The following is a 25,733-nucleotide window of genomic DNA, read 5'->3' on the forward strand; positions in this document are numbered from 1 at the left end:
CACGGAAGCAGTGCCTATGCGCTCTTCACTAACGCCTGCCTGCCCCAGACGTAGCTATAGCCTTGGTGCCATCGGTTGTGTGTCATCTTATTGTCATTCTCTTACGTAGTAGCATCGTGGGCGGAATTTCCGGCGCACTCTGAGCGTTCAGTTCCCGAATAGGATCCGAAAAGGCTGAAAATTCAATCGCGAACATCTCAATACATGTTGCACTTAGGGACATGCTGCAAATTTTATTTGCTTTGAATCATTATAGTCCTCGAAATTGCGATTGAAGTGTGTAGCGTAAACTGGTGTTAAACGAATAATTAACGAAATTTGCCTCATTTATTAGTGAACTTTAACCGCTATTTCCTTATCTTGTGTCCGCCGAGACGAATATACATTCCGTGAAGGCGGCATTCACGATAGTGTCAGCGCATTCTTTTTAAAAATGTGTAACTGTATGTTAAAACGATACCAGTCTTTCGTGCTGTCCAAAGAAAGCGTAGGACCTCCAAAATTTCTACAGGAGCTCTACTACATGGCTTATAAGCAAACACCCTAGGCAATACACTTTTGACAAGGCTGTACACATTTAGCGTGGCACACAGCTACTTTTCTCTTGGACCGAAAAGCTCTTTTAGGGAGCCCGCCTGCACCGGAAGTTCGAGCCCGTCCCAGGTCCAGCATGCCCTGCCCTTGCCCGCGTCCTGTGCGCCGAGAAGCCAAGAAGGAACGAGAGGAGAGGGACGTCGGAGTAACCGCCAAAGGCTGTCGTCACAAATTTGCTGCGGTCGTGGCATGGCGATGGTGGGTGTTTGTTGAAAGGTCGGGCATTTTAGCCTTTGTGTTCTCTAGTATGTTATTCACTTAAGTGTGCTTGGCGACACGTTATCAAGACAACTCCTGCTGGTTTATGGCTAGCGGCGGATCCAACTTCAGGCGACAGGGCTCCGGGCACAATGGGGAGGGGGGCAAAGGTCGAAATGAGCAAAGAGGGCCTCAGTCTAGAACTGCAATAGAAAATGACAGACCGGGCAGGGGGCTCGAACGCACAGTATGTGTTTTCGAGCTTTTGCTTTTTTTCTAACGAACATCTTGAGCAAACGCGCTAATCTTTTTTACGAACAAAACAAAACGAAGGCACAACACACAGCGCGAACTGACAACTGATTTTTGATATAGCGGGATTTTTTTTGTGTAGTAGGTACACAACTACCACCTGTGGGACACAAAAGGATCAAAGGAGGAAGAGAAACGGGAGATAAAACCTAAACGACACACAACACAAGCAGGTCTAAACAACGCAACAAACTCGTCTCGGTAGCCCTACCAGTTCCAAGCAATTTCACTTCTGCCGCCGCGATGGCTGAGTAGCTATGGCACTATGGCACCAACTTTCTTGGGTGAGTGAAGGACCGACACCTGTTGGCAAGCTCATAGTCTTTTGCTTATGCAGTGGCCGGTTTCTCCAACATACTTCATTCTGCAAAAAAGCGCTGTGCAGTATACAACGCATTCTTGGTTGCCACGATATACGGTGTCAACGTTGTCTTCTCTGCTTCCTCGAAGCTGTCGTTACTGTGTGCCCGTATCTCATCCAATAAGAGCACAAAGAAGAAAATTAATGTCAAGCACCAGAGTGTGTTCACAAAATGTACTACCAGTATTGTATACTCTGTCCCCCTGTCATATGGACAGTCTACTTTGGCCAGAATAGCCTGTATAGTAACGATCGCTTATGACGACACCGCACCTCGCTGCGACGGGCTAACAGAAACCATATGCCGAAATATTGCAACCACTATAAAAACTGTAAGCCCCTCTTGAATGATGTCAGAATCATCACCCGCGGGAAAACACAGATAGAGCACGAAATCCTGGAAACATTTAAAATAAAAAGTTAGGCACTGAATGCTACAGCGACAGCTCGGTCCGGTTTACTTAAAGAGAATTCTGTTTCAGCAAGTGGATATAGTTTGTCACGTGCAAGATAACAGACCTGCAGTATAAAATATTTCTTTTTGTTGTTGTTTTTTGTGATGTCTTCTTTGTCGTCGCTGCTGCTTACGCGCAGGTGCACCTGGCTCTCTTGAGACAACTTTCACCCAGTAAAATTCAATTTTGTTTCCAGCGCCGTCCAGTCAACTCTTTCATCTTTTGAACGCGTCTTTTCTGCACCAAGATATTGTTACGTAGCCGTTGGGGCTCGTAACCGAAAGGCTTTAATGGGGGGTGACGTGGACGGCACCGGAGAACAAGCCAAGAGCACCCAGAGAAGGCCGGAACCGATCTTCTTCTTCTTTCACTCGGCGGTGCACGCGACTTGCGAAGAGCAGCCGCCTAGTGGCTGCTTGTGGAAACGTGGCTTTACCCCCCTCCCTAAAAAAAAAAACATCGACCCGATGCATGCGCAAGAAAAGAAGGTAAGAAAAGCAGTTCACAAGAACATGGCAGAAAATAAGCAGTTCGTAAGCTAGCGGTGCTCGCGCGAAAAGTACGGCTTCATTCGCACGACGAGGACGACCTCGGGCTTCTGCTGGCGGCGATGAGAAGTAGAAGAGCCGGCTGGAAGAAGTTCGTATGTGACGTCACTGAGCTGACGGACCACTCTGTAGGGACCGAAGTACTGCTTTAGCAGTTTCTCGGAAAGTCCTCGGCGTCGAATCGGAGTCCACACCCACACCATGTCGTCCGGTTCGAAGGTCACTACTCGGTGGCGGGGATTGTAACGCCGAGCGTCTCGGCCTTGCTGGTTCCGGATACGCAGTCGCGCAAGCTGCCGTGCTTCTTCGGCGCGCTGAGTAAATTCCTCGGTACCAGCTTCGGGGTCAGGACCGTTAAGGGGCAACATGGCCTCTAGCATGGTGGACACCTCGCGGCCATACAACAGAGAGAAGGGCGTCATGCGCGTGGTCTCTTGTTGTGCCGTATTGTACGCGAATGTGACGTACGGTAGGATGTCATCCCAAGACGGATGTTCAACGTCCACGTATATAGACAGCATGTCGGCGAGAGTTTTGTTGAGACGTTCGGTCAGGCCATTCGTCTGTGGATGGTAGGCGGTGGATTTACGGTGGGTAGTGCCACTCAGCTGCATAACGGATTCCAGCAGCTTGGCCGTGAAAGCTGGGCCTCGGTCCGTTATGACAATTGACGGGGCGCCGTGCCTGAGGACGATGCGCTCGACGAAAAATTTCGCTGCTTCGGCTGCCGTGCCTCGTTCGAGGGCCTTTGTTTCAGCATAGCGCGTGAGGTAATCGGTAGCGACTATTATCCACCGGTTGCCCGAGGAGGAAGTTGGAAAAGGGCCCAACAAGTCCATGCCAACCTGCTCGAATGGAAGTCTGGGCACTTGGACAGGCTGCAGTAAACCAGCTGGCCTTACAGACGGTATTTTCCGTCGCTGGCAATCGTGGCACGTTCGTACATAGTGGCGCACTGCCGCCGCAAGTTTGGGCCAGTAAAAACTCTTTTGAATGCGAGCCAAAGTTCGAGCATAGCCGAGATGGCCGGCGGTGGGCTCATCATGACATGCCAGCAAGACTTCGTTGCGGAGAGTGTCTGGCACGACGAGGAGATAATCCCTTCCCGTGGGAGAAAAGTTGATCTTGTAGAGCACGTCGTTTAGGAGACAAAACGACGAGTGTGTTCTGGCGAAGGGACGGGGTACTTCCGTAGTACGCGCTTTCAGTAAGTCGATGAGTGGAGCGAGTCCCGGGTCCTCACGTTGGCGCTGCGAAACAGTGACTGCGTCGACAGTTGCGATAAGAGGGAAGTCGGGCTCTTCGTCTTCGTTCGCCGACTGGATAGGCGAACAGGACAAGCAGTCGGCGTCGTTGTGCTGGCGTCCGGACTTATACACGATGGTCATGTCGAACTCTTGTAGACGTAAACTCCAACGTGCAAGGCGTCCGGAGGGATCGCGCAAGTTCGTCAACCAGCAAAGAGAATGATGGTCGCTCACGACCTGGAAGCGGCGGCCATAAAGATACGGGCGAAATTTCATCACTGCCCAGACAACAGCGAGGCACTCTTTCTCGGTGGTGGAATAATTGGTTTCAGCACGAGACAAAGACCGGCTAGCGTACGCGATGACTCGCTCAGCGCCATCCTGCCACTGTACGAGCACAGCGCCGAGGCCTACGTTGCCAGCATCCGTGTGAACCAGGGTCTCGGCATGGGCATCGAAGTGGGCAAGGACAGGCGTTGTTTGCAAGCGGTGCCGTAATTCATCGAATGCCTTTTGTTGTTCGTCTGTCCACGCGAAGGTGACATCATCTCGGGTGAGACGCGTCAACGGGGCAGCAATTCGTGAAAAGTTTGCAATGAATCGGCGGTAATAGGCGCAGAGTCCCAAAAAACGCCGGACTGTCTTCTTGTCGGATGGAGTAGGGAAGTTGGCGGCGGCTGCAGTTTTGGCGGGATCGGGCTGAACACCTCGACGGCTGACGACGTGGCCCAGGAACAGGAGATCTCCGTAACCGAAGTGGCACTCTTCAGGTTTTACCGTGAGGCCTGCAGATCTTATAGCCCGTAGCACGGTGGAAAGGCGTTGGAGGTGTTCCTCGAACGTTGGGGAAAACACAATAACGTCGTCCAGATATACTAAACAAGTTTGCCATTTAAGGCCGGATAAGACTGCGTCCATCATTCGCTGGAATGTCGCTGGAGCGGAGCACAATCCAAACGGTAGGACCTTGAACTCGTAAAGTCCATCCGTCGTGACAAACGCAGTCTTCTCACGATCCCGTTCGTCTACCTCGATCTGCCAATAACCGCTTTTGAGATCGAGCGAGGAGAAGTAGCGCGCATGGCGCAGCCGGTCCAAGGAGTCATCAATGCGTGGTAGCGGGTAGACGTCTTTTTTTGTGACCTGGTTGAGCTTGCGGTAGTCAACACAGAATCTCAGACTGCCGTCTTTCTTCTTAACCAAGACGACAGGTGAAGCCCAGGGACTCCTCGATGGCTGTATGACACCGTCATTCAGCATTTCGTCTACCTGCTGAGCGATGACTTCGCATTCCCGCGGTGACACTCGGTATGGGTTCTGTCGGACTGGTCGGATACGTTCGTCGTTTATTATGCGGTGCTTGGTGAGGGGCGTCTGCTTGACCGCGGAGGCAGACGAGAAACAGTCTTGAAACTGACAGAGCAGCCCGACAAGTCGATACTTCTCGGTAGGTGATAGAGCGGCGTTCACATCGAGGGCGAATTGGGCCGTACGGCTGGCAGATGTCCCGGTCTGGAGTGCGATGCAATCAGAAGTTTCGGCGATATCTTCCAAGTAGGCGACCGTGGTCCCCTTAGCGATGCGTTGTCGCTCATTGCCGAAGTTGGTAAGGAGTACATCCGCGAGGCCGTTGGTCGGATGGACGATACCGCGGGCAACACAGACGCCGTGATGGAGCAGCAGCTCAGTGTTCTGTTCGGCCACCCCTGCAGCACTGGACTGGTCATCGCACCTGACGGTAACCAGAGTACATGAGCGTGGCGGCACGGTTACATCCGCGTCAAGGATGCGCAAAGGTGCGTGGCGTCGTTCGGCGTCTGCGGAAGTCGGTGCAGGCGGTGAAAACGTGATCAAACGGCGAGGAGCGTTAATGACGGCACCATGCTGTCGTAAAAAGTCAAGGCCGAGGATGAGTTCCTTGCAACAGTTGGGCAGAATAACGAAAAACCGCAACAAACACATAGTCGGCAATGGTGACTCGTGCAGTGCAACGCCCTAAAGGTGTCAAAAGGTGGCCACCAGCAGTACGAATTTGGGGTCCAGGCCATTCAGTCCTAACTTTTGCGAGCCGATCCGCGAGATTCTTGCTGATTATTGAGAAGTCTGCTCCTGTATCTACTAAAGCAGTCACTGGGTGCCCGTCAACAAGCACGGGAAGGTCGGCGCTAGCTGTGTCATCGGTATGAGGGAAGCTCGGAGTCACGGAATCACGCTGCGGCGGCATCGCTGTCACGGAATCACGCTGCGTCGTCACGGGGGGGTCTTCGGGACGTCGGTTTCGTTTTTCAGCAACCTGCCCCCCTGAGGTCGCCGCCTTCAGTTTCCCCGGCGTGGGCTTGGCGACCGCCCCCTCATCGTATCGCTGAAAGTACGACGGCTAGGTGACGAGTAGCGGACGGGAGAAGGTGACCGTGGAGGGAAGGTGGGACACTGGTGGAGGTGCATTCAAGATCCCATGTCCCGAACCCCTTCTCGCAGCGGTTCAGCGAGTCCCGACCGACTCCCGCTGGTGTCTACGCCCGTTCATCGCAGCAGCCGCCGCGTTCACGGCCTCTCCCCAGAGTTCGGTCTCCTTCCCGACCGCCGCCCCGTTCAGCTTCATCCCATGGCGCAGGCGAGTTCCCCTCATCTAACCCTCCAGCAGCCCCGTGTACCGACGAGTTTCCATGGCGCTCCTGCTGAAGACGTCGACGACTGGCTTGAACAGTTTGAACGTGTGGCCAACTTTAATCAGTGGAGTTCTTCCATGAAGCTGCGCAACTTATACTTCGCGCTGGAAGACGGCGCCAAAACCTGATACGAGAACCGGAAGACCGGTCTTCAAAGCTGGGATGCCTTCCGCCAGCAGCTGCGCGATACGTTTTCCAGCCCCGACCGCCGCGACCGAGCGCGCCGCCTCCTGGAAGCCCGTATCCAAAAGCCCAACGAGAGCGTCGCCATGTTTGCCGAGGACGTGACCCGTCTTTGCCGGCGGGCTGATCCCGACATGACGGAGGCCGCGAAGTTGCGCCACCTGATGCAGGGGGTAAAAAACATCTTTTCGCTGGTTTGGTGCGGAATCCCCCCCAGACCGTTGCCGACTTCATCAGTGAAGCAACCCTCATTGAGCGAGCCCTGCAGCAAAGTTCCCGACGAAACGAGTCTGCGTGCGTTCAGCCCTTCAGCTCAGTGGCCGCTTCGTGCAGCGCCAGTGAACATTCCTCTTTGTGAGAGTTGATCCGAGACGTAGTTCGCGAGGAGCTCCGGAAACTCGACATCATCTCGCCTGATCCCACAGCCGCTGCCCTCACTGAAGTCGTGCTCGAGGAGATCCGGCAAGCGTTTGCACCGCCTCAGTTGCTGCCCGAGCCACGCCCTCTGAGTTATGCAGCAGCTGTCCGTCAGCCCGCGGTGCCTCCCGCGCAGCCTATCCCGTTCGACTCGCAGCCGCCGTCCGTTCTGCCGCCACCCTCCTACCAGCGGCCACCGCAGCAGGGACTCGCCATGCAACCACCGGTCCGGAAGGCCGACATCTGGCGCACTCCTCGTCAGCGGCCGCTCTGCTTCCACTGCGGGGAAGCCGGCCACCTGTATCGGCGCTGCCCCTACCGTGAACTCGGGCTTCAGGGATTTTCACGTCACGCCCCGCGCCCACGGTTCGGTGAGCGACCTCGGGAAATCGAGGAATACCTTGCTACCCAGCACCTCCACCAGTGTTACGTAGCCGTTGGGGCTCGTAACCGAAAGGCTTTAATGGGGGGTGACGTGGACGGCATCGGAGAACAAGCCAAGAGCACCCAGAGAAGGCCGGAACCGATCTTCTTCTTCTTTCACTCGGCGGTGCACGCGACTTCCGAAGAGCAGCCGCCTAGTGGCTGCTTGTGGAAACGTGGCAATATGCTCCTTCTATATCAAATCTGCAAGGGCTCAGAAGTACATCAGCAACATGTCCTCGCTGTCAGCAAAAGAAGTGGAGTTGATTGGGCTATCGTGGTGAGTTTGTTCCGTTGTGTAGACTTGGTTGTGTTGTGCGTCGTCTTGATTTTTTCATCTGTTTTCTTTCCACTTTTATCTTTTCGTGTCCCACAGGTGGCAGTTTTGTACCTACTATCAAAAGGAATCCCGCTCTATTAACTATCAGTTGTCAACTCACCCCCTTGTTGTGCCTTCGTTTTGTTTTGTTGTTCATAAAAAGGTTAGCGGGTTTCTTCAAGACGTATAACCAAGTAAGCCAAATTCTCGCACTCGTAACGAACAATTCACTGTTTTTGGCTCTTGTAATAAGTCAAGCTGGGTAAAGCGACAACAGTCTACTGCTGCATTTCAAATGCACTCCCCCCCCCCCTCCCCATGGGAGGCTCGCATGTTTTGATGTCCCTCCACCCCAAAGGTCAAATTCGGGTGTAAAAGGCAGATTCGGCGAGAACAAATATTCCGCGTTTCTCTGCAGCTGCCCCTGGCCATTTTCGGTCCACTCGCCGACGCCGCTGCCGGCTGGCTTCAAACACGCCCAGGGGGATGTGGTGTGAGACACAAGGGCGGCTTACTCCTCTGCCCTTCCGTGAGCTTTGATGGAGAAGCCGCTTGCTAAAGGTATGCCAATGCATGAACGCCGTGCTCGCAAAGTCCAGCAGCTGCGGGAGCGCCACCGCGCGGACAGCTTTTCGTTTAATTGTTTCCGTTAAGCAACAGCTTGGCCGATGTAATTTTATTTTGTCTTATCAACCGGGTCGGCTGCCCTCTCGCCTTTTGCCTGTGGCCCCGTGAAGCAGTCGTCGTGGATCGGTCCAGTGCTTTTCTGTTCCGTCCTCAAAGGCGCGTTACGTGCAAGATTTTGAATGCGCTTTATCGCTCTCGAATCATGGAGTCCCTCCAAATGGTCCCAGCACAGCTGCTATCGAGCACCTGAACGCGCAGAACGAACGTATGAGACATCAGGGCCACCGATGATGGCAGATATGGAATTGAAGACAATAGCTAAGCAGGCGAGTTGGTGATTTCGTCTTCGTGTTTCGCGCTGTTATTTCTGAACAGGTAAATATGGCATAGATATGGCAATGATTTATGCACTCCTTCTTTGATCTAGTGTGGTAAACGTCGCCAACTGTGTTTTGTCGCAGCCGCCACCATTAAAGCGAAATAAACCGTGAGATTGTCTGCCATTTCTACCGTGTTCACAGCATCTGGACGCACATATACATGCACCACGTCTAAGTATGGTTAATAAGCGGTACTTCCACGTCATTCCCTACGCTGCTGAGGATTGCACGCCCATGTCTCTATGAGCTTTAATTAATGAAAGAACGAAACGAACGTGCATGGCCGACAGCCTCCAGGTCCTGTTGGCTGCAGTCCGAGACGACGCAGATCCCCCCAGTGAAAACCAGGGATCCAGGGCTCAGCCAGGTACTTTTTCATCCTCGAGGCCTGCGCATGGTAGCCACATAAGGAACGCAATGCTATTCCTTGAGCGAGACATGAGCACAGCTTCATTGTTACAGGAAACTAAATTAGTCAGTGAAACCTGAAAAGACCCTTACTTCCGACGATAATCTCTTAAAGGCCTTCATGTTTGTTGGTGTTAGCAAGACGAAGAGTTAGCGTGCTTTCAGTGTCCAAGTTCAGTCATTGCCCTGCAAGCGATGACCTTCACAATGAAAAAGAAAACGGTCTTTATTATTAAAGACCGTAAGCAAGACGACGACTGAGGAGAAAGACAACAAAGCAAGCATGACAACAACAGAACCGGAAGGTCACATGGAAGACATGAAAGAGACACCATGGAACAAACACCCTGAGGAAAATAGCGCCTGACGAGCCACCAGAAGTGCCGCATTTTCAGTGGTTTGGTTTTTTTTTACGCAACGTAAGCAAAGCACCATTTAAATTATTTCGATGTCCTCTGAAGCAGAACTAGTGCCGCCCTGATATTCATATCACTGCCGAATTGACATCAACGTAATACTCTGCACTCGTCGGAAACAACTCGTGGAGTTTATGAGCGGAAGGACGGTCTGAGCCGGCCACAAGGTGTTGCCTTTGTTGGTGGCACCAGGTTTCAAGCTAAAATCACTTATATATTCGAGGCAACACATTTATTAAGTTCTCTAAACTTGAAGCAATTCTTGAAGACCTCTGAGCAAAGTGGAGCACCTTTGAATTCGTCATTAACATGGCCGGCATGAGTAGTTCGATGAGCGAGGTATTGTCGTCAGGACGGAGGTAGAAACTGCAGTACTGCGCCCTGACCAGCTCGTTTCCAGATTCGTCCTTGACCACAGTGTCTAAGCACTCGTCGAAGCAGCCAAACTCGGTCAATGAGCCCATGAAAATGCCGTCATGCACCTTTGCAGAAGAGTCCAGAACTGCGTCGAGTAAGCGAAAACATACCTTAAGAACTAGAAACCCCAGCGCAAAACAGGAGGATCAGAGAGTTATAGATGCGAAAGAAGCAGAAAAAAGGCAAGAACTGATATACAAGGCAGCCCAGATAACGCGCATAGACAGTTATTGCTGGGTGCATAGCAGAGCATGTCATGTAATCAAACAAGCTATTTCTTTTTAAGGAAGACCTACAGACAGCGAGCATACGCATTCCAGTATGGGCTGATAAAAAAAATCAGCGCTTGAAAACATTGCCTCTCGATGCATTCGGAAAACTGTTTTTTTTTTGTGTATTGTTACGCCCAGTGGTTTATTAAGACTGGGACGGAGGATCGAAAAAAACAGCTGGGTCCGCTTGCCGAGCACGAGACGCCACCAACTTCGTTCTCCTCATCTTCGGCTTATCCAGCAACGCCGACCACGCAGAATGGGTATTGCCTTTTCATGGGCGTCACACTTCCCCCTACGCAGCCGAAGCCCGCTGGGCGAGTTAAGCAGCGCCGCGCGAATGGTAGGGCTTCAGCCGGGCAACGTGAGTGACTTCGGTTCGCGCTGAACGACGGCCGCTTGCCGTGAGACGAGCTATGCGGTAATTGAGTTCGCTAATTTGGTCAATAATGACGTAGGGTCCATCGTAGTGGCACAGCAGCTTTTGAGACAACCCTAGCTTTCTGATAGGCCGCCACAACAAGACTAAATCACCGGCACTGTAAGTAACGCGACGGCGGTGGGCATCGTAGCGCGCTTTTGACCGATCTTGGGAGGCGAGAACACGAAGGCGAGCAAGGCGCCGGGCTTCTTCGGCAAGACAGAGTGTCTCAGCGATAGAGGGATCTTCATGGAGCTCGTCAGAAAATGGTAGTATGGTGTCCAGGGTGTAGCGTGGGGGCCGTGCATACAGTAAAAAGAAGGGGCTGTAGCCAGTAGTCTCAAGGCGCGCGGTATTGAACGCATACGTGATGAACGGCAGGACGCTATCCCAGTTCTTGTGCCTTGAATCAACATACATTGACAGCATGTTAGTGAGCGTGCGGTTCGTGCGCTCAGTGAGCCCATTCGTCTGGGGATGGTAAGGCGAGGAATGGCGAAAATGTGATGCGCAGGAACGGAGAAGCTGCTCCACGACGTCAGCGGTGAACTGCCGACCACGGTCACTAATGATAACTTTTGGAGGTCCATGACGGAGAACTATGAATCTGAGCAGAAAAGAGGGCACATGACACGCTGTAGCCGAGGGTAGAGCTGCCGTTTCACAATACCGGGTAAGGTAATCGACGCAAACCACTATCCAGCGGTTCCCATGATAGGACTTAGGAAACGGGCCCAGCAGATCTATGCCCACTTGCTCAAACGGTGCTGCAGACGGTGTCACAGGGTGAAGCTGACCAGATGCAAGGCTAGTAGGTCGCTTGTATCGTTGACACTGAGTGCAGCTGGCGACGTACCGCTCAGTCGTGGCCCGCATTTTCGGCCAATAGAAGCGCGCCTGGGTACGATGCAGCGTCCGTGCCGAACCAAGATGTCCAGATGTAGAGTCATCGTGCATGGCCTGCAAGACAGAGGAGTACAGGCTCTTCGGAACTACCAGCAGAAAGCGCTCGCCCGTAGGAGAATAGTTTTTCTTCCACAAAAAACCATCTCGCACACAAAAGTGGCTGACGTTGGAAGGGTCTTCAGCCTCCGCAAGGAGAGACTATAGGGTTAAGTCTTCCTGCTGTTCCGCTTTGCACGTTGCGACATCAGGAAAAACAGGTGACACTGACGCGACGCAGTGGTCCAACGTATCGATTTCAGACTCCGACTCAGGAAGGGGCAGCCTCGAAAGTCAGTCCGCGTCAGCGTGACGGCGACCACTCTTGTAGACGACTGTGTAGTCGAACTCTTGTAGCCGGAGAGCCCACCGTGCAAGGCGTCGGCACGGGTCGCGAAGGTTAACGAGCCAGCAGAGGGCATGATGGTCGGTGACGATGGTGAACGGTCGTCCGTAGAGATAGGAACGGAAACGCTGCGTGGCGAAGACGACGGCTAAGCATTCTTGCTCAGTGACTGTATAATTGCGCTCCGGCTTGCTGAGCGAGCGACTCGCATACGCAACAACGTGCTCTTTGTTGTCGCACCGCTGGACGAGAACAGCGCCGAGGCCAACACCGCTGGCGTCGGTGTGAATCTCTGTGGGAGCGGAGGGATCGAAGTGGCGAAGTACAGGGTGAGACGTCAAAAGGAATTTTAGTTGGCGAAAGGCGGAGTCGCACTCAGGTGTCCACTCGAAAGCCACATCTTTCTGAAGTAGACCTGGCAGAGGGTAAGCTACATCCGCAAAGCGATGAATAAAGCGGCGAAAGTAAGAGCATAAGCCCAAGAAACTCCGCAGCTCTTTAACAGACTGTGGTGGCTTGAACGACTCGACAGCTGCAGTCTTGGCTGGATGAGGCCTGACGCCGTCTTTATCCACGAGGTGTCCAAGCACTAACGCTTGACGCGCACCAAAGTGGCACTTTTTAGAGTTAAGCACAAGGCCAGCTTGGCGCATACAGTCGAGGACGAGAGCTAAACGGTCGTTGTGCTCACTGAACGTCTTTCCGAAAATGACAACGTCGTCGAGGTAGCACATGCAGACTTCCCATTTCAAACCGCGGAGTATAGTGTCCATAAATATCTCGAAGGTGGCGGGCGCATTGCAAAGGCCAAATGGCATCACATTAAACTCATACAGGCCATCAGGCGTAATAAAAGCTGTTTTTTCTTTGTCTGCGGGATGCATGGGGATTTGCCAATACCCCGACCGAAGATCAATAGAAGAGAAGTAGGACGCTGAAAAAAGACAGTCGATGGCATCGTCGATTCGAGGTAGGGGGTATACATTTTTTCTAGTGACGGCATTCAGACGACGGTAATCCACGCAAAAACGCCATGATCCATCTTTCTTCCGAACAAGAATTACTGGAGCAGCCCAGGGACTTGAGGACTCTTGTATAACGCCTTTGGTTAGCATCTCCTGCACTTGGTCATTGATTACCTTCCGTTCAGACGGTGACACTCGGTAGGGCATTTGGCGGATCGGATGTGACGTACCAGTGTCAACCCTGTGCAGGGTTCGAGACGAGGGGATGGAAGATGGGCCGCCGGGCTGCAAAAAGTCAAACACAGTGGAGTATCGCTGGAGGATGGTCAACAGTGCACGGCGCTCATGCGTGGAAAGCGAGTTGTCGATCATCCGGAGCAACTGCGACTCGTCGTAAAACTCTGGTGCTGCTGCGCCCAAGGCGTCGGTAACCAAGGCAACGGATACCGGCGTGTATTGGCTGCATGACGCAAGCTTCAGGCCTTCAGGCAGAACGACAGATTCCGTCGAACTGTTCACTGTCCACAGTTCAGTTCTTCCGTTGATGACGGAAACCATGGCATGAGGAACCAAGATGTTCTTCTTCATGCAGTTCAAGTGGTCCGGTTCCACAGCCGCATCAAACACGTCGAGAGGGGTATCGGGGCAGGAAACCGGTACGCACACAGCCGAAGAAGGAGGCACGACAGTATCTCGGGCAAAACAAAACACTCTCTCTCCACTGCACGAGCTTTCTAGAAGATCAGTGGTGGAACATTTGCCGACGTTGAGCTCACCTGTGTGACAGTCGACGTTAGCGCCACACATTTGCAAAAAGTCTAGGCCAAGAATAACGTCGTGCGTCGACCGGCTGAGCGCCATCATTTCCGTGCTGAAGACTTCACCACCCAAAGAAACCTTAACACTACACACTCCAACTGCTGGCAACGGTTCACCACTCACGCCACAAAACTGGACATTTTTGTCCCATCGAAACAAAACTTTTCTTCCTAGGAGGCACTTAAACGCAGCACTCATAACCGAAACAGTAGCACCGGTATCCACTAAAGTCATCACAGGTACACCATCCACTAGCACATGTACTTTGTTCTTTAACATAACTACAGGCAGGGGTATTACTTCCGACGGCAGACTTCCAGCGACCTCACCCCCATCGGTCGCGGCGACTAGTTTTCCGGCGGAGGAGAGGAGGAGCGGCGTCGGGGTGATGGAGATCGACGTGTACGGAAGGCTGGAGGCGGCGTCACACTTCTATCAGATGCCGGCGAATGATTCCGCATTTGTGCAGGCCATGAATTGCCGGAATCAGGCGGGCAGGACGGGTATCGAGAAGGACCGCGTTGGTAATCCGGACGCCGAGGATAGGTCGAGGAGCCGTAACGGGATGGTTGTCGGCGGGGACAAAATCGGGAGATGTGTCCGGGTTGACCACAGCGGTAACAAACAAGAGAGGGACCGGGAGCAGGCTGCGCCGGCAAGTAGTCACCATACGAAGGACTGGGCCGAAAGTTGTCGTCGTATGTGGCCTGCACAGGCTGGTAAAAGCCGGACCGTTGCTCCGGGGGCAATCGCGGTGTGTTGTTCGGCCGCAGCCCTCGGGGTACCCGGTGATCCTCAAAGTCCGCTGTGTTAACGTCGGATGGCGGAGTAGGACGCGTGAGATACACAGGAGGGAGCTCTGATGAATTTCGAGTGAGTTCCAGTGACCTGGTTAACTCTTCGCGAACGATCTGGCGGATTGTGGAAGCCAGATCGCATGACGATGGTGTGTCTACAGCTGCCACCGTCGTCACCCCGGCCAAACGTCCAAATTTCGGTGTGATGCGACGCATTTTCAACGTCTCGAACGTCTGGCAGTGCTTGATGACGTCAGACACGGACTCGAGACTTTCTTTTCCCATCAAAAAATTGTAGACGTCTTCGGCGAATCCTTTAGGCAAATGGCCAACTTTGTCTTCCTCTGTCATGGCAGGAGAGACGACCTTGCATAGCTTCACGATTTCCTCAATATACTTTGTGCATGTTTCACCGGGGAGCTGAGCCCTTTGCGGAAGTTTTTGTTCAGCCCGCTTCTTTTTTACGACTGAATCACCGAAACACTTCTTCAGCTCCTCTACAAAGCGGTCCCAAGTCGTGAGGGAATCCCCGTGGTTGTCAAACCATGATAGGGCTGTGTCGGTTAGTGAAAACACGACGTTCGCGAGCCGGGCGGAGGAGTTCCACTTGTAGCGACTCACCCGTAGGTAGTGGGTGAGCCATTCATCGACGTCGTCGCTAGATGAACCCGCGAATGACCGTGGCTCCCGGTAATGCTCCCACGAACTGCTGGGCACAGACCTCGAAGCGTCGCCGTCCAGGGACATCATTGACACAGAAGGCGGCAGACCAACAATGCGACGACTGCGGCGAATGTGAATCTGGGGATCCGTCTGCGGAGGAACCTGATTACCCCGCACCTTCCACCAAGATGTTACGCCCAGTAGTTTATTAAGTCTGGGACGGAGGATCGAAAAAAACAGCTGGGTCCGCTTGCCGAGCACGAGACGCCACCAACTTCGTTCTCCTCATCTTCGGCTTATCCAGCAACGCCGACCACGCAGAATGGGTATTGCCTTTTCATGGGCGTCACAATATATATGCGTCAGGCTCAATAAAGGACCGAGTTTATACACTGTGAGGTGTGTAGTCTATTTCGTTGTTCTGTGGTTTCTAGCTTTTTAAAACGTACCCATTTGCTCAAGTATTTGACTCAACTCAGGAAACACACCGTTACATGAATTGTCATTCGAAACTACACGTACACTCTCATTCAAAACTCCAAAGAACTACAAATCGATCTCGCACGGGATCACAGGGGACTATTGCCGCGAATGCCTCCTTTGCATTGTGCATAACTCGACTTAATAAATAAACAATTTGGATAGCTTAGTGTCTGTATCCATGACGAGCGATAGAGCCCGTCGCTTGGGTCATGACTTGCCTGAGGCAGAAGTGCGTGGTGAAGGATCGGATGATGTTAGCCGTGCATCCACATCAAGACCGATCGAAGAAGGTCGCTTGCGCTGTGCAATGACCTTGATATGTTATACTGGTGCCCCGTGAAAAGCTGGGTGGACATCTTTTGTGTGTTCGTGACTTTTATGCGCGTTGTGCATATTGTAGAAAATGAAATTTTCTGCAACCTCAGTCACATTTCCTCCAAATTGCTTCTGTTGCGAAGGATTGCTCGGTGTGTCTTGATGGCGATTATAACGAGTTTAATGGCGCAGGGGCAGCTTTGACAACTCCTGCTTACGAGACAGATGCTCAACCCACTAAGCCACTGATGCACTGTCAGCATTGCAAATTTTGACGTTGATCAACAGCAGAAATAACTCCACCAGACGTTTTAGTAAAAATGTAACAACGCCACCGCTGTGGCTCAGTGCTTACGGCGCTCAGCTGATGACCCGAAAGACGCAGGTTCGACCCCAGCTTTGGCGGTCACATTTATATGGAGGCTAGATGCTACAGGCTTATGTGCTGTGTGATGAGAGTGCACGGTAATGAACCCCAGGTGGTCGAAATTTAGGGAGCCTACTACGGCATCTATCATAGGCTGAGTCGCTTTGGGGCATTTAACCGCCGTGAACTAAACAAAAAAAATGTTGCAATAATATTTATACAAATCACAATATTATGGTATGCCCTATATAGAGAGAGAGGGCATGGCACCTGGGCAATCGACAACATGTCTAAGCCTCCGATCCTGCTGTTACAGGTCCTGCCGTGGATTGTTGCCGCAAGTATTTCCACCTGTGGAACGGATGAAACACCATTTTTCTACGCGACCCATCACGACAGCGATATCGGCGATAACCTGTTCAAGGGGCGTCTTCCGTCGATGGCAGTGACGTCACCAGTGGTTAGCCTACAAAAGGAACTGCGCGACGCCGGAGCATTCAGAGGGCACGGCACCTGGGCAATCGACAACATGTCTAAGCCTCCGATCCTGCTGTTACAGGTTCGTTATTTGACTAATATTGGAAGTGTTAGGAGTGACAACCGCTTTCTGTTAGTTCTGCCGTGCCCTGGAAGATTGTTGACTGCTTTGAATGTTTTGAGTGACACTTGGTCTATGTTATGTCTTTGTTGGTTTCTGGTGATATTGAGGAAAACCCGGGGCCAAAGACTGCTGAAATGTTGCAGTTAATTCTAGAAAACCAGGCCACGTCGGATGCTAAAATAGATAAACTGAGAACAGAAATGACCGAACTTAATGCAAAATGCGATAGGATGACTGGATTTCTTGATATTATCGAAGAAATGAACAAACGAATGCAAACTTTAGAGACCCTTGTTCGTCAGCAGGCAGATAAGTTGACTGAATACGAGAACAGGAGCAGAAGTAATAATGTTTTGGTTTTTGGTGTCAAAGAAGCAAAAGACGAATCAGATTCCGATCTGAGGGAAGCTGTGGTTCAGAAGATATTTAATGAAAAATTGGGCGTTCAGGCGAAAACTATAGACAGAATTCATCGTACAGGCAAGAAAAAAACTGGTAGCCATAGACCTGTCATTATGCACTTTTTCGACTCTAGAGAAAGAGAGTTGGTATTTAAGAATTGCGGGAAGTTTAAAGGCGGCCCGATAAGTGTAAGCCCAGACTATGCGAAGGAAACAGTAGCAGTACGAAAAAAACTGTGGCAAAGTAGTAAAGCAGAAAGAGATAACGGAACAAAGGTCAAACTGATACACTGATTAACAACACCATTTACGCATGGGATCATGAACGACAAGAGCGTTGTCTGTACCGAACCCACCAAGATAAGATAGGACGACCCAAAGTTAACGATGAGTCTGCTGGTCATAGTTCGCTATCCCCGACGAAATCAACTGCAGATTCTGATGATCATAGCGATTGCTCGCAAATATAGCTCAGAATTATTCTGTTAAACGCCCGCAGTGTAGCAAACAAAACAACTGATTTAGAACATTTGCTGATTTTCGAGAACCCTGACTTATTGTTAATAACCGAGACCTGGTTACATGAGGGAATTAGTAACGATAGCATTTTCCCACCAGGCTACCATGTTTTTAGATGGGATAGAAATTCTAAAGGAGGGGGGGTGGCTATTGTTATGAAAAGCACAGTATCTGCAGTCGCTCTTAACTGCAGCCTTTCTGAAATGGTGTGGTGCAAGGTCTCTTGTGGGAACCTTGTACATTTAGTAGGTGTTGTGTACAGGCCGCCTTCTACATCTCCTGAATTTTTGGATGAATTGCTTTTGTTCCTTAACTCTCATGTAAATAAGAACACCAGACTGATAATGGCTGGTGACTTCAATTTGCCACACATTAATTGGGAAACTTTGTCAACAGGTAATGTAGAAATAAGCAGTGCGAATAAAGTAATGGAAATTATGTTTACTCATAACCTTAATCAAATAGTAAAGGATTTTACAAGGGTTACATCAAGTCCCAGTCATTGTTGGACTTGGTTTTCTTATCCCCTAAAGTGGCAGACCACACTATATCTGTCGAGCCGGGTTATCTGACCACAAGATGATCTGTTTGAATGTCCGGTTGAACACAAAAGTCCGTAAAAAAACGCATGTTTTAATACGGGTCAAAGATTACAGCCGGGCAGATGATACGTCTACCTTAGACGTCTTAGAAGAAAACTTGAATCAGTTTGCAACTGCATCATACCATGAAAGTGTCGAGGAATTGTGGCAACGTTTTAAGGGCACACTAAAATATTGCATTAATAGGTTTGTTCCCACTCGCTCAAAGAAAACGGAGCAGCTCAATCCTTGGATCACTAGAGAGATCATGCAGTTAAAGCGCAAGATAAAAAGGCTACGAACGCAAAAATATAGAGCGACAGAACTTTCAAACATCAAAAAGAAGCTCAAAACAGTGTTATTAGATTCGAAAAAAACTTTCTTCAATACGACACTGACTAATTTTCTCACACGCTCACCACAAAGGTTCTGGCAATATTTTTCAGCGAAAAAGAACGCAATCACACAGGTAATGGATGGGGGCAATGAGGTGACTGATAAAAACGATATTGCAAATCTTTTTAATGATTTCTTCCAGTCAGTCTTTAGTAGGGATGACAATGACATTGAGAGTGATCATAAAACAATTTACACGTTGCCATACTCAATGCACGAGATTCGCATCAATAGGGAGGGCATCTGTCAGCAGCTGCTGTCTCTGGACCCGAAGAAATCGAGCGGTCCCGATGAAATACCGACGGAATTCCTTAAACGGTATGCTGAGTGGTTATCATATTATTTGCAAATTTTATTTGAAAAGTCATTGCGGGATCATTCTTTACCTCGTGACTGGCGCAGCGCAATAGTAGTTCCGGTATTTAAAGGCGGTAATCGACTTCTTGTAAAAAACTACAGGCCAGTTTCACTTACTTCCGTATGTTGCAAGGTTTTTGAACACATAATAGCTAAACACATCCTTCATTTTTTGGAAATAAATGACCTATTGTGTCCATTCCAGCATGGTTTTCGGACCGGCCTTTCGACAGTGACGCAGTTAATTGAAACAGTGAACGACCTTTGCAAGGCTATAGATGAACGTCAGCAGGTAGATGTGGTCTGTGTAGACTTCTCGAAGGCTTTCGATAAAGTTCCGCATCATAAGCTTCTTTTTAAACTACGCAGATTAGGAATCGCTGAAAATATAGTACTATGGATTCAGGCCTATCTAAGTAACGCTTTCAAGTCGTCAAAATAGAAAGTGCAGTATCAAATAGGCGTGAAGTTTTGTCGGGGGTGCCACAGGGCTCCGTTTTAGGTCCGCTTTTGTTTTTATTGTATATAAATGATATTTCTGCTATCGCCGAATCGCCTGTTAGAATGAAACTTTTTGCCGATGATTGTTTAATTTACTCTCCTGTGGCTTCCCCGGCAGATCAAATGAACATAAATAGGTGTCTTCAGTCGTTAAACTCGTGGTGCCTGAAATGGGGTATGGAAATAAACTACCAAAAATCTAATTACAATAATGTAACAAGGAAGCAGAATGTTATGATGTTTCGATACAATATCAGTGAAAATTCCTTAGATCAAGTAAAGTGTCTGAAGTACTTGGGAGTGACATTAACAAATAATCTTGACTGGCGCACCCATATTGAAAATGACTATTTAAAAGCCTACCAGAAGGTCTGTGTCCTGAGGAGGAAGTTGCCGAATGCGACTAGAGAAATTAAATTGATTGCGTACAAGACGTTCGTACGGCCAATCATAGAGTACGCAAGTGCAGTGCGGAGTCCTCATCAAAATGGTTTAAAACGAAACTGGAAAGATTGCAAAGGATGTCAGCACGTTTTATATGCTCTAAATGCCGCCGCACTGATTCAGTCACAGCAATGCTAAAAGAGTGTCAGTTAGAATCACTGGAAGTAAGAAGAACAAAGCAGAAATTGAAACTTTTTTTTCTGATAATGAATGATAAAGTCAAAGTTAATAAACATCACTATGATACACCTCCCCTGAAGCGTTGCCCTCGGAAAAATCACAGTAAGGTATTACAACCTATTATTACACGTACTGATGTCTATCGCTACTCCTTTTTTCCCGATGCTGTAGAAATTTGGAATCAACTACCAAGTGACGTTGTGGACCAAACAGATGTAGACAAATTTGTGATAGGTGTGAATGCGTTCCTGGAAGATTGCTGTACAAATCTGTAATTCTGTGCATTTGAGTGTTTCTTTTTTAGCGAAGAGAATTGCACTTGTGTCTGTATATGTTTCCCTCCCTGTAATGACCCTCATGCAGAGGGTTAACAGTATGAAAAAATAAATAAATAAATAAATAATATAGCTCGCTATTTGACGCTTCCCACCTGTAATACTATTTAGGTTTTGTAGAAATTTGCAACATGTCCGCAAACGCCTTCTCAAAAATTCTGCTGCCTATGTTTCAAAGTGACTTGTCTAAAATTGCGCGGAATGTACTCCGGCATACAACTCTGAACACTGATAGCTTACCGCATTATTCAGGTGTGTGTCTGTAGCGTTCCCACTGAGGAGTATATTGACGGAAGAAGCGTATACTTTACGACATGTCATTCGCAATCCACGTGTCATCTTCGATGTTCCCTTTCCGCAGCCCTGGTCTAGTCGTTTCAGCATCCGCCTCGCATGCGGCAGGTGCGGGGTTCGACTCCAATGCCACAGGTTCCCAACCGGTGATACAATGGGTATGAGCTTTCCCCTGCCTGGTGTGCGGCCTCTTTTAAGGCGAAAGCCTTTGATGTCTCATCGTTGTAAGCAGCAGTTGTCGACAGAAATGTCACGCTTTTCAATTGGTCGAAATGGTCGTGACGTCACAGTGCGCGAATTTCAAACGGGGCCAATTGTACTTTGGCTCGTAACCATGCAACCAATTGAAGGGATCGTATAGTGATGCTCCAACTAATTGGGACTGAGCTTAGTTAATTGCTTAGTTACCCAATTAGTCTAACTTTAATAGTCACGCCATATAAATAAATAAAACCGGTTAGGAAATTGGTCGAGCTCAGGAATCGAACCCCGGTCTTCGGCGTGCGAGACGAGCATGCTATCCACTCCGCCATGCCAGCTCGATGGTTTGGAGTGAACAAAGGCGCGTCTAGTGAATACGGTCTCTTCGCTCACTCTCATACTCCTCCCTTCCCTTCCGGTGAGGTTTAGGTGTCCACCGAGATATGAGAGATGGATACAATTCCTTTCCCCAAAAACCAATTTACCGACGAGCGAGGAGTAAAACCGAATGGGCGATGGCGTTCTATGGACTCCCTGGCAGCGTTGCAAGACGCTGTCGCGTTCCACTCTTCGAGGCAAAGCTTAACATCTCAGCCACACGTCAGTGACCACACTTTAGGTAAAAGAAGTGCCCCCCTGAATTTTGACGGGTGTCCACCGAGATATGTGAGACAGTTACTGCATGATTTCCTTTCCTCAAATACAATTTTCATTTTCTTCATTACGGGCCCTCTTTGTCTTCTTTCACTCCCACTTCCTCCCTTCCTCTACGATGCGGTTCAGGTGTCCACCGAGATGACGCAGAATTACTGCACCATTTCCTTTCCTCAAAAAGCGTTGCGTTCAAAGGGCAAGGCATCGCGCCGAACAGGTGGTGGCGTTCCGTGGACTCCCTGGCAACTCTACAACACACTGTCGCGTTCCAGTCCTAAAGGCGAAGCTGAAGCGTCATTAATTAGCAGTTAATTAGTATTCAGGCGTTAATCAGTAATTAGCCCTTAATTAGTGGTTTGTCATCACTTAGTGATTAGTACTCAATTATATGTGACGCCACCAGTGCCACAGAAGCAGCGATAGTGGTGAGGAAAACGCTTTCGCCTCTACGCACTTTAGACAGTCAAAGTGCCCCCTGAATATTTGTCTGAAATGCTTGCGAAATGGGTACTTGACTCCACCTTGAGTAAAAACGAAAAAAACCTCGTGCCATGGCGCTCTTCACCCTTAGTTCTGCTTGCGCCACAAAAAATTCGTCATCATCATCACATTCCCTATTCGGAACCTTGGTTTCGTCCTTTAGGGCGTTGCGCCGCTTAACATTGAAACGGGCGATAAGTAACTGGCTGGGAGTAATGTTCCTTGGCAACGTAATAAGAATTACCCGCACGATGACATAATTTGCTATTTAGTTATAATTAAAAACCTTCTTGCAACATCAGTACACAGACTTACACCTTTCAGCGCCAATCTTCATTGCTGCTCGACTTCCTGCGTGAAATGTTTGAACGTGTACATTGCGTCTTTTTTGTCGCTTTTTTTCTCTCAAAACATGCTCCTTAAAAAAAATATGCGCAAATATTTTGTGCTTAGAAGGCCTAGGTACCGTAACTGGCATTGTAAGTTAAGAGTATTCGTAGGCATTATTCCCTGGTAACCATACTGGTTAGACCCACTGCAGTATTTATTCATTCCCCAGTCATGTAAATGTGGTCATTGACTGTGCTGCCGCAATTCCTTTGCTTACATGTGCTCTCCGTACGCTAGAGTGCCACTTCACATGGCATAGTGCCTTTGGGATCGGGCGCCTTAACATTGTCGGCAGCGCAAGACTCCCTAAACGACAATCACTGCGCATGGCCCATGGATCCAGGTTGGAAAGTCCTCGCAGCAACCTCAGCAAGCCCAGGGAGCACTCGGTTGACACTGGGCCCTGGAGAAGTCTCTTCTTGACCCACGGAGGCACGCGATTCGCGAGGCCTCGGGCGAAGTGCCGAAGCCTCGTCGCCAATTTCTCAGACGTCGACGCGGCAGCCACGGTTGATTTCGGGAAGGGTCCGTCCACAGGCGGGATGCCATCGTTGACAAGCGCCGCCGACAGAGGAGGGACCAAAAAGGAACAGAAGGCCACTAACAGGATCGACACTGGCGGCTTCATATTTGCTGCGTGTAGCCGTCACTGTTTTCTCCGCGCTCACTATGCAGTGCTGGAACACTGGTCGAAACGACTGTTAATAAAAGTACATTAGTGGTGTGTTGGATGCAAGCATTTTTTTTAAACGCACACAGTAATTTTTCTAGACAATAGACGTCATTGGCCACGATATCCCGTTGAAATAGGATTGATCAGCGCGCTCGAACTACTGCGTGCCGCAAGGCGGAAGCGAAGTTTTGCTCTGAGGACAGCCAGCTGACTTTCCTCTCTCCGCCCAGCGGAGTCACCGCCACTGAACGCTAATTCCTCCCCGTTATTATTCATCGCGCCATGATGCACGCCGTGCCGCCTTAGTGATTCTTGCTGTCCCCTTATTATTTTTATTTCCTTTTAGGTCGCTCCAAACTAATCATTGTCCCCTTCCGTGTTGTTCTTTTATTTTCTTGTATTGAGTATTAATTATTGTCTTTTATTTTCTTGTATTACCGTATGACATGACATGAACACGTGCAATACATCGTTAATAAATTGTCCAGGACTACTGGAATCATGCGCTGCCAAAGTTATCTACTCACCTTAGTCAGTTTACTTTTATTCATTTCCTATCACGCACCTAAGGCGATTCCTTGTACGGTATAGTGCAGCCGCAAATGTTAGCAAACTGTCAGTATTGAGGAAAAAAATCTTACACTTGGCCTTAAAAGTTTCATAAAACTTTTTGCTGGGTGAGTTGGTTCATTTTGCTTGAGGGGATGTTTGTAGCGCTACAAAAACTTACAAGGAACAGAAGACGAACGGGACAAGCGCTTGTCCCGTTCGTCTTCTGTCCCTTGCCAGTTTTTGTCGCGCTACAAGCATCCCCTCAAGTTAAAAGTTCTGCATCGATCAATAATGAAGACTTTTATAAGCTGTTTTGAAATCAGATCTCTATTGAAATAAGCAATCACGTGCCCAAACTTTCATCAAAGGAATTGCGTTGCACGTTTGCACATAAGGTACTTTATGTTTTTTGCTCACATTGTTTCTGATTGCTTTTTAATGCGATGTAGGTTCACCAACTGGAATGTGAGTACGCGCATCGCCTTTGGCGTCCGCCGATGTGATGGTTTGTGCACTTGGGGATCAGTCCTCTTCAAGCTGTTTTAGTGCTATTTACCTGGTATTTACGATACATTTCTTTGTTGAGGAACAAACTTCAACTTTAACAAAAAGATTGATTATGGTTGGACTGGCACTGCGTAGCCATCATTGGGTACGTGTATGCCCGGATGAGATGGCGGATGGTGGATGAGATTAAGAAATATGCGGGAATACGGTGGGCGCAACTGATGAAGGACAGGATTAATTAGAGAGGCATGGGAGAGGCCTTTGGCCTGCAGTGGGCGTAGTCAGACTGATGATGATGATGCCCCAGTGATAGGTGTCTTTTCTGGACTTAATCCTTCTGATAACTTTGTGCACAGAGAAGGCAATCGAAACACGTAAATGGTGTACGTGCATGTTGACTAATCGAAAAGTGTGGATTTATGTGGGAATGTACAGGTTTTGTCCAAGAAAAGTAGAACACTACCACTTCAGATGTATTTTTTTTTTCAGTTTAATTCCTTAAAGACCCCTATTCAGGGGTTATCACAAAATGAACAAGGGAGGGGAAAAACCTCAGGTTGCTAGAGCCAACGTTTCGACAAGGGGACTTGTCTTCGTCTGGGCAAAGCGTTCATCATCGGCAGGGATTAAATAGGGCCTTCGCTCCGAGGAGGAAGGCCCCGGGGGTGGGGAAGGAAAGTGGTGTGAGAGGGGATGCGTGTCAGGAAGGGGAGGGAGGTGAATCATGATTCGTTAGGCTGCAATAGTGGAACAACTTATATCCGGGGGGGGGGGGGGGGGGTGTAAAAAAAAAAAGGCTTTGAAGGGGCTGCGACGGGGGAGGAGGCGCTGGGTGAACCTGCAAAACTCAGATAAAAGGATTAGTCAGCGTGGTGCAGGAAAATGAGAACAAGGAAAAAAAAGAAAGAAGCTGGCACTGGAACGAGAAAGGAAGGGGGGCATTTGCAAGGAAGGACAAGGCAGGGGGAGGGGGGAAATGGCTCGTGTTCAGAGAAAGCCAAAAAGTGGGGGCGGAGGGGGTAACAGGAGTGTCATGGTTTCCAAGAACTGGTAGCAGGGGATTAGGAGAAAAAAAAAGTGAACAAAGGGAGAGGGTGACAAGGCCGGAAATGTGGTGGAAGATATGACGTGGGAAGGGTGCAAGGAGCGACAATATACTTATGTGAGGTTCTAGGAAATAGTCTGACCACGTGCAAGACATTTGTTAATTTAAAATTACGCTGACCCTGGAATGTACCTGAGAGATTCCAGGTTTCCTCTGGACATGTTAATCCCTGTTGGTTGCAGTGTTTTAAATTTGTGG

General features: G+C 49.5%; 1 protein-coding gene and 1 pseudogene across 1 annotated transcript; both read right to left on the minus strand.

Moving 5' to 3' along the window:
- The window catches only part of LOC149369503 (O-acyltransferase like protein-like), a 117,068-nt pseudogene extending 93,742 nt beyond the window's left edge, over positions 1–23,326 (minus strand).
- LOC149369504 (uncharacterized) lies at positions 14,087–15,286 on the minus strand. Its single transcript, XM_089572956.1, has one exon. The coding sequence runs from the start codon at positions 15,284–15,286 to the stop codon at positions 14,087–14,089; it is 1,200 nt and encodes a 399-aa protein (XP_089429082.1).
- Positions 23,327–25,733: the final 2,407 nt, after the last annotated feature.

Source organism: Amblyomma mixtum, chromosome 1 (assembly GCF_055824585.1).
Source record: "Amblyomma mixtum isolate Tamu chromosome 1, ASM5582458v1, whole genome shotgun sequence".
Lineage (NCBI taxonomy): Eukaryota > Metazoa > Arthropoda > Arachnida > Ixodida > Ixodidae > Amblyomma > Amblyomma mixtum.

What these genes read in the sequence shown, in the direction of transcription:
- LOC149369504 (XM_089572956.1), bottom strand. Translation starts at nt 15,286, where the DNA reads ATGATGTCCCTGGACGGCGACGCTTCGAGGTCTGTGCCCAGCAGTTCG.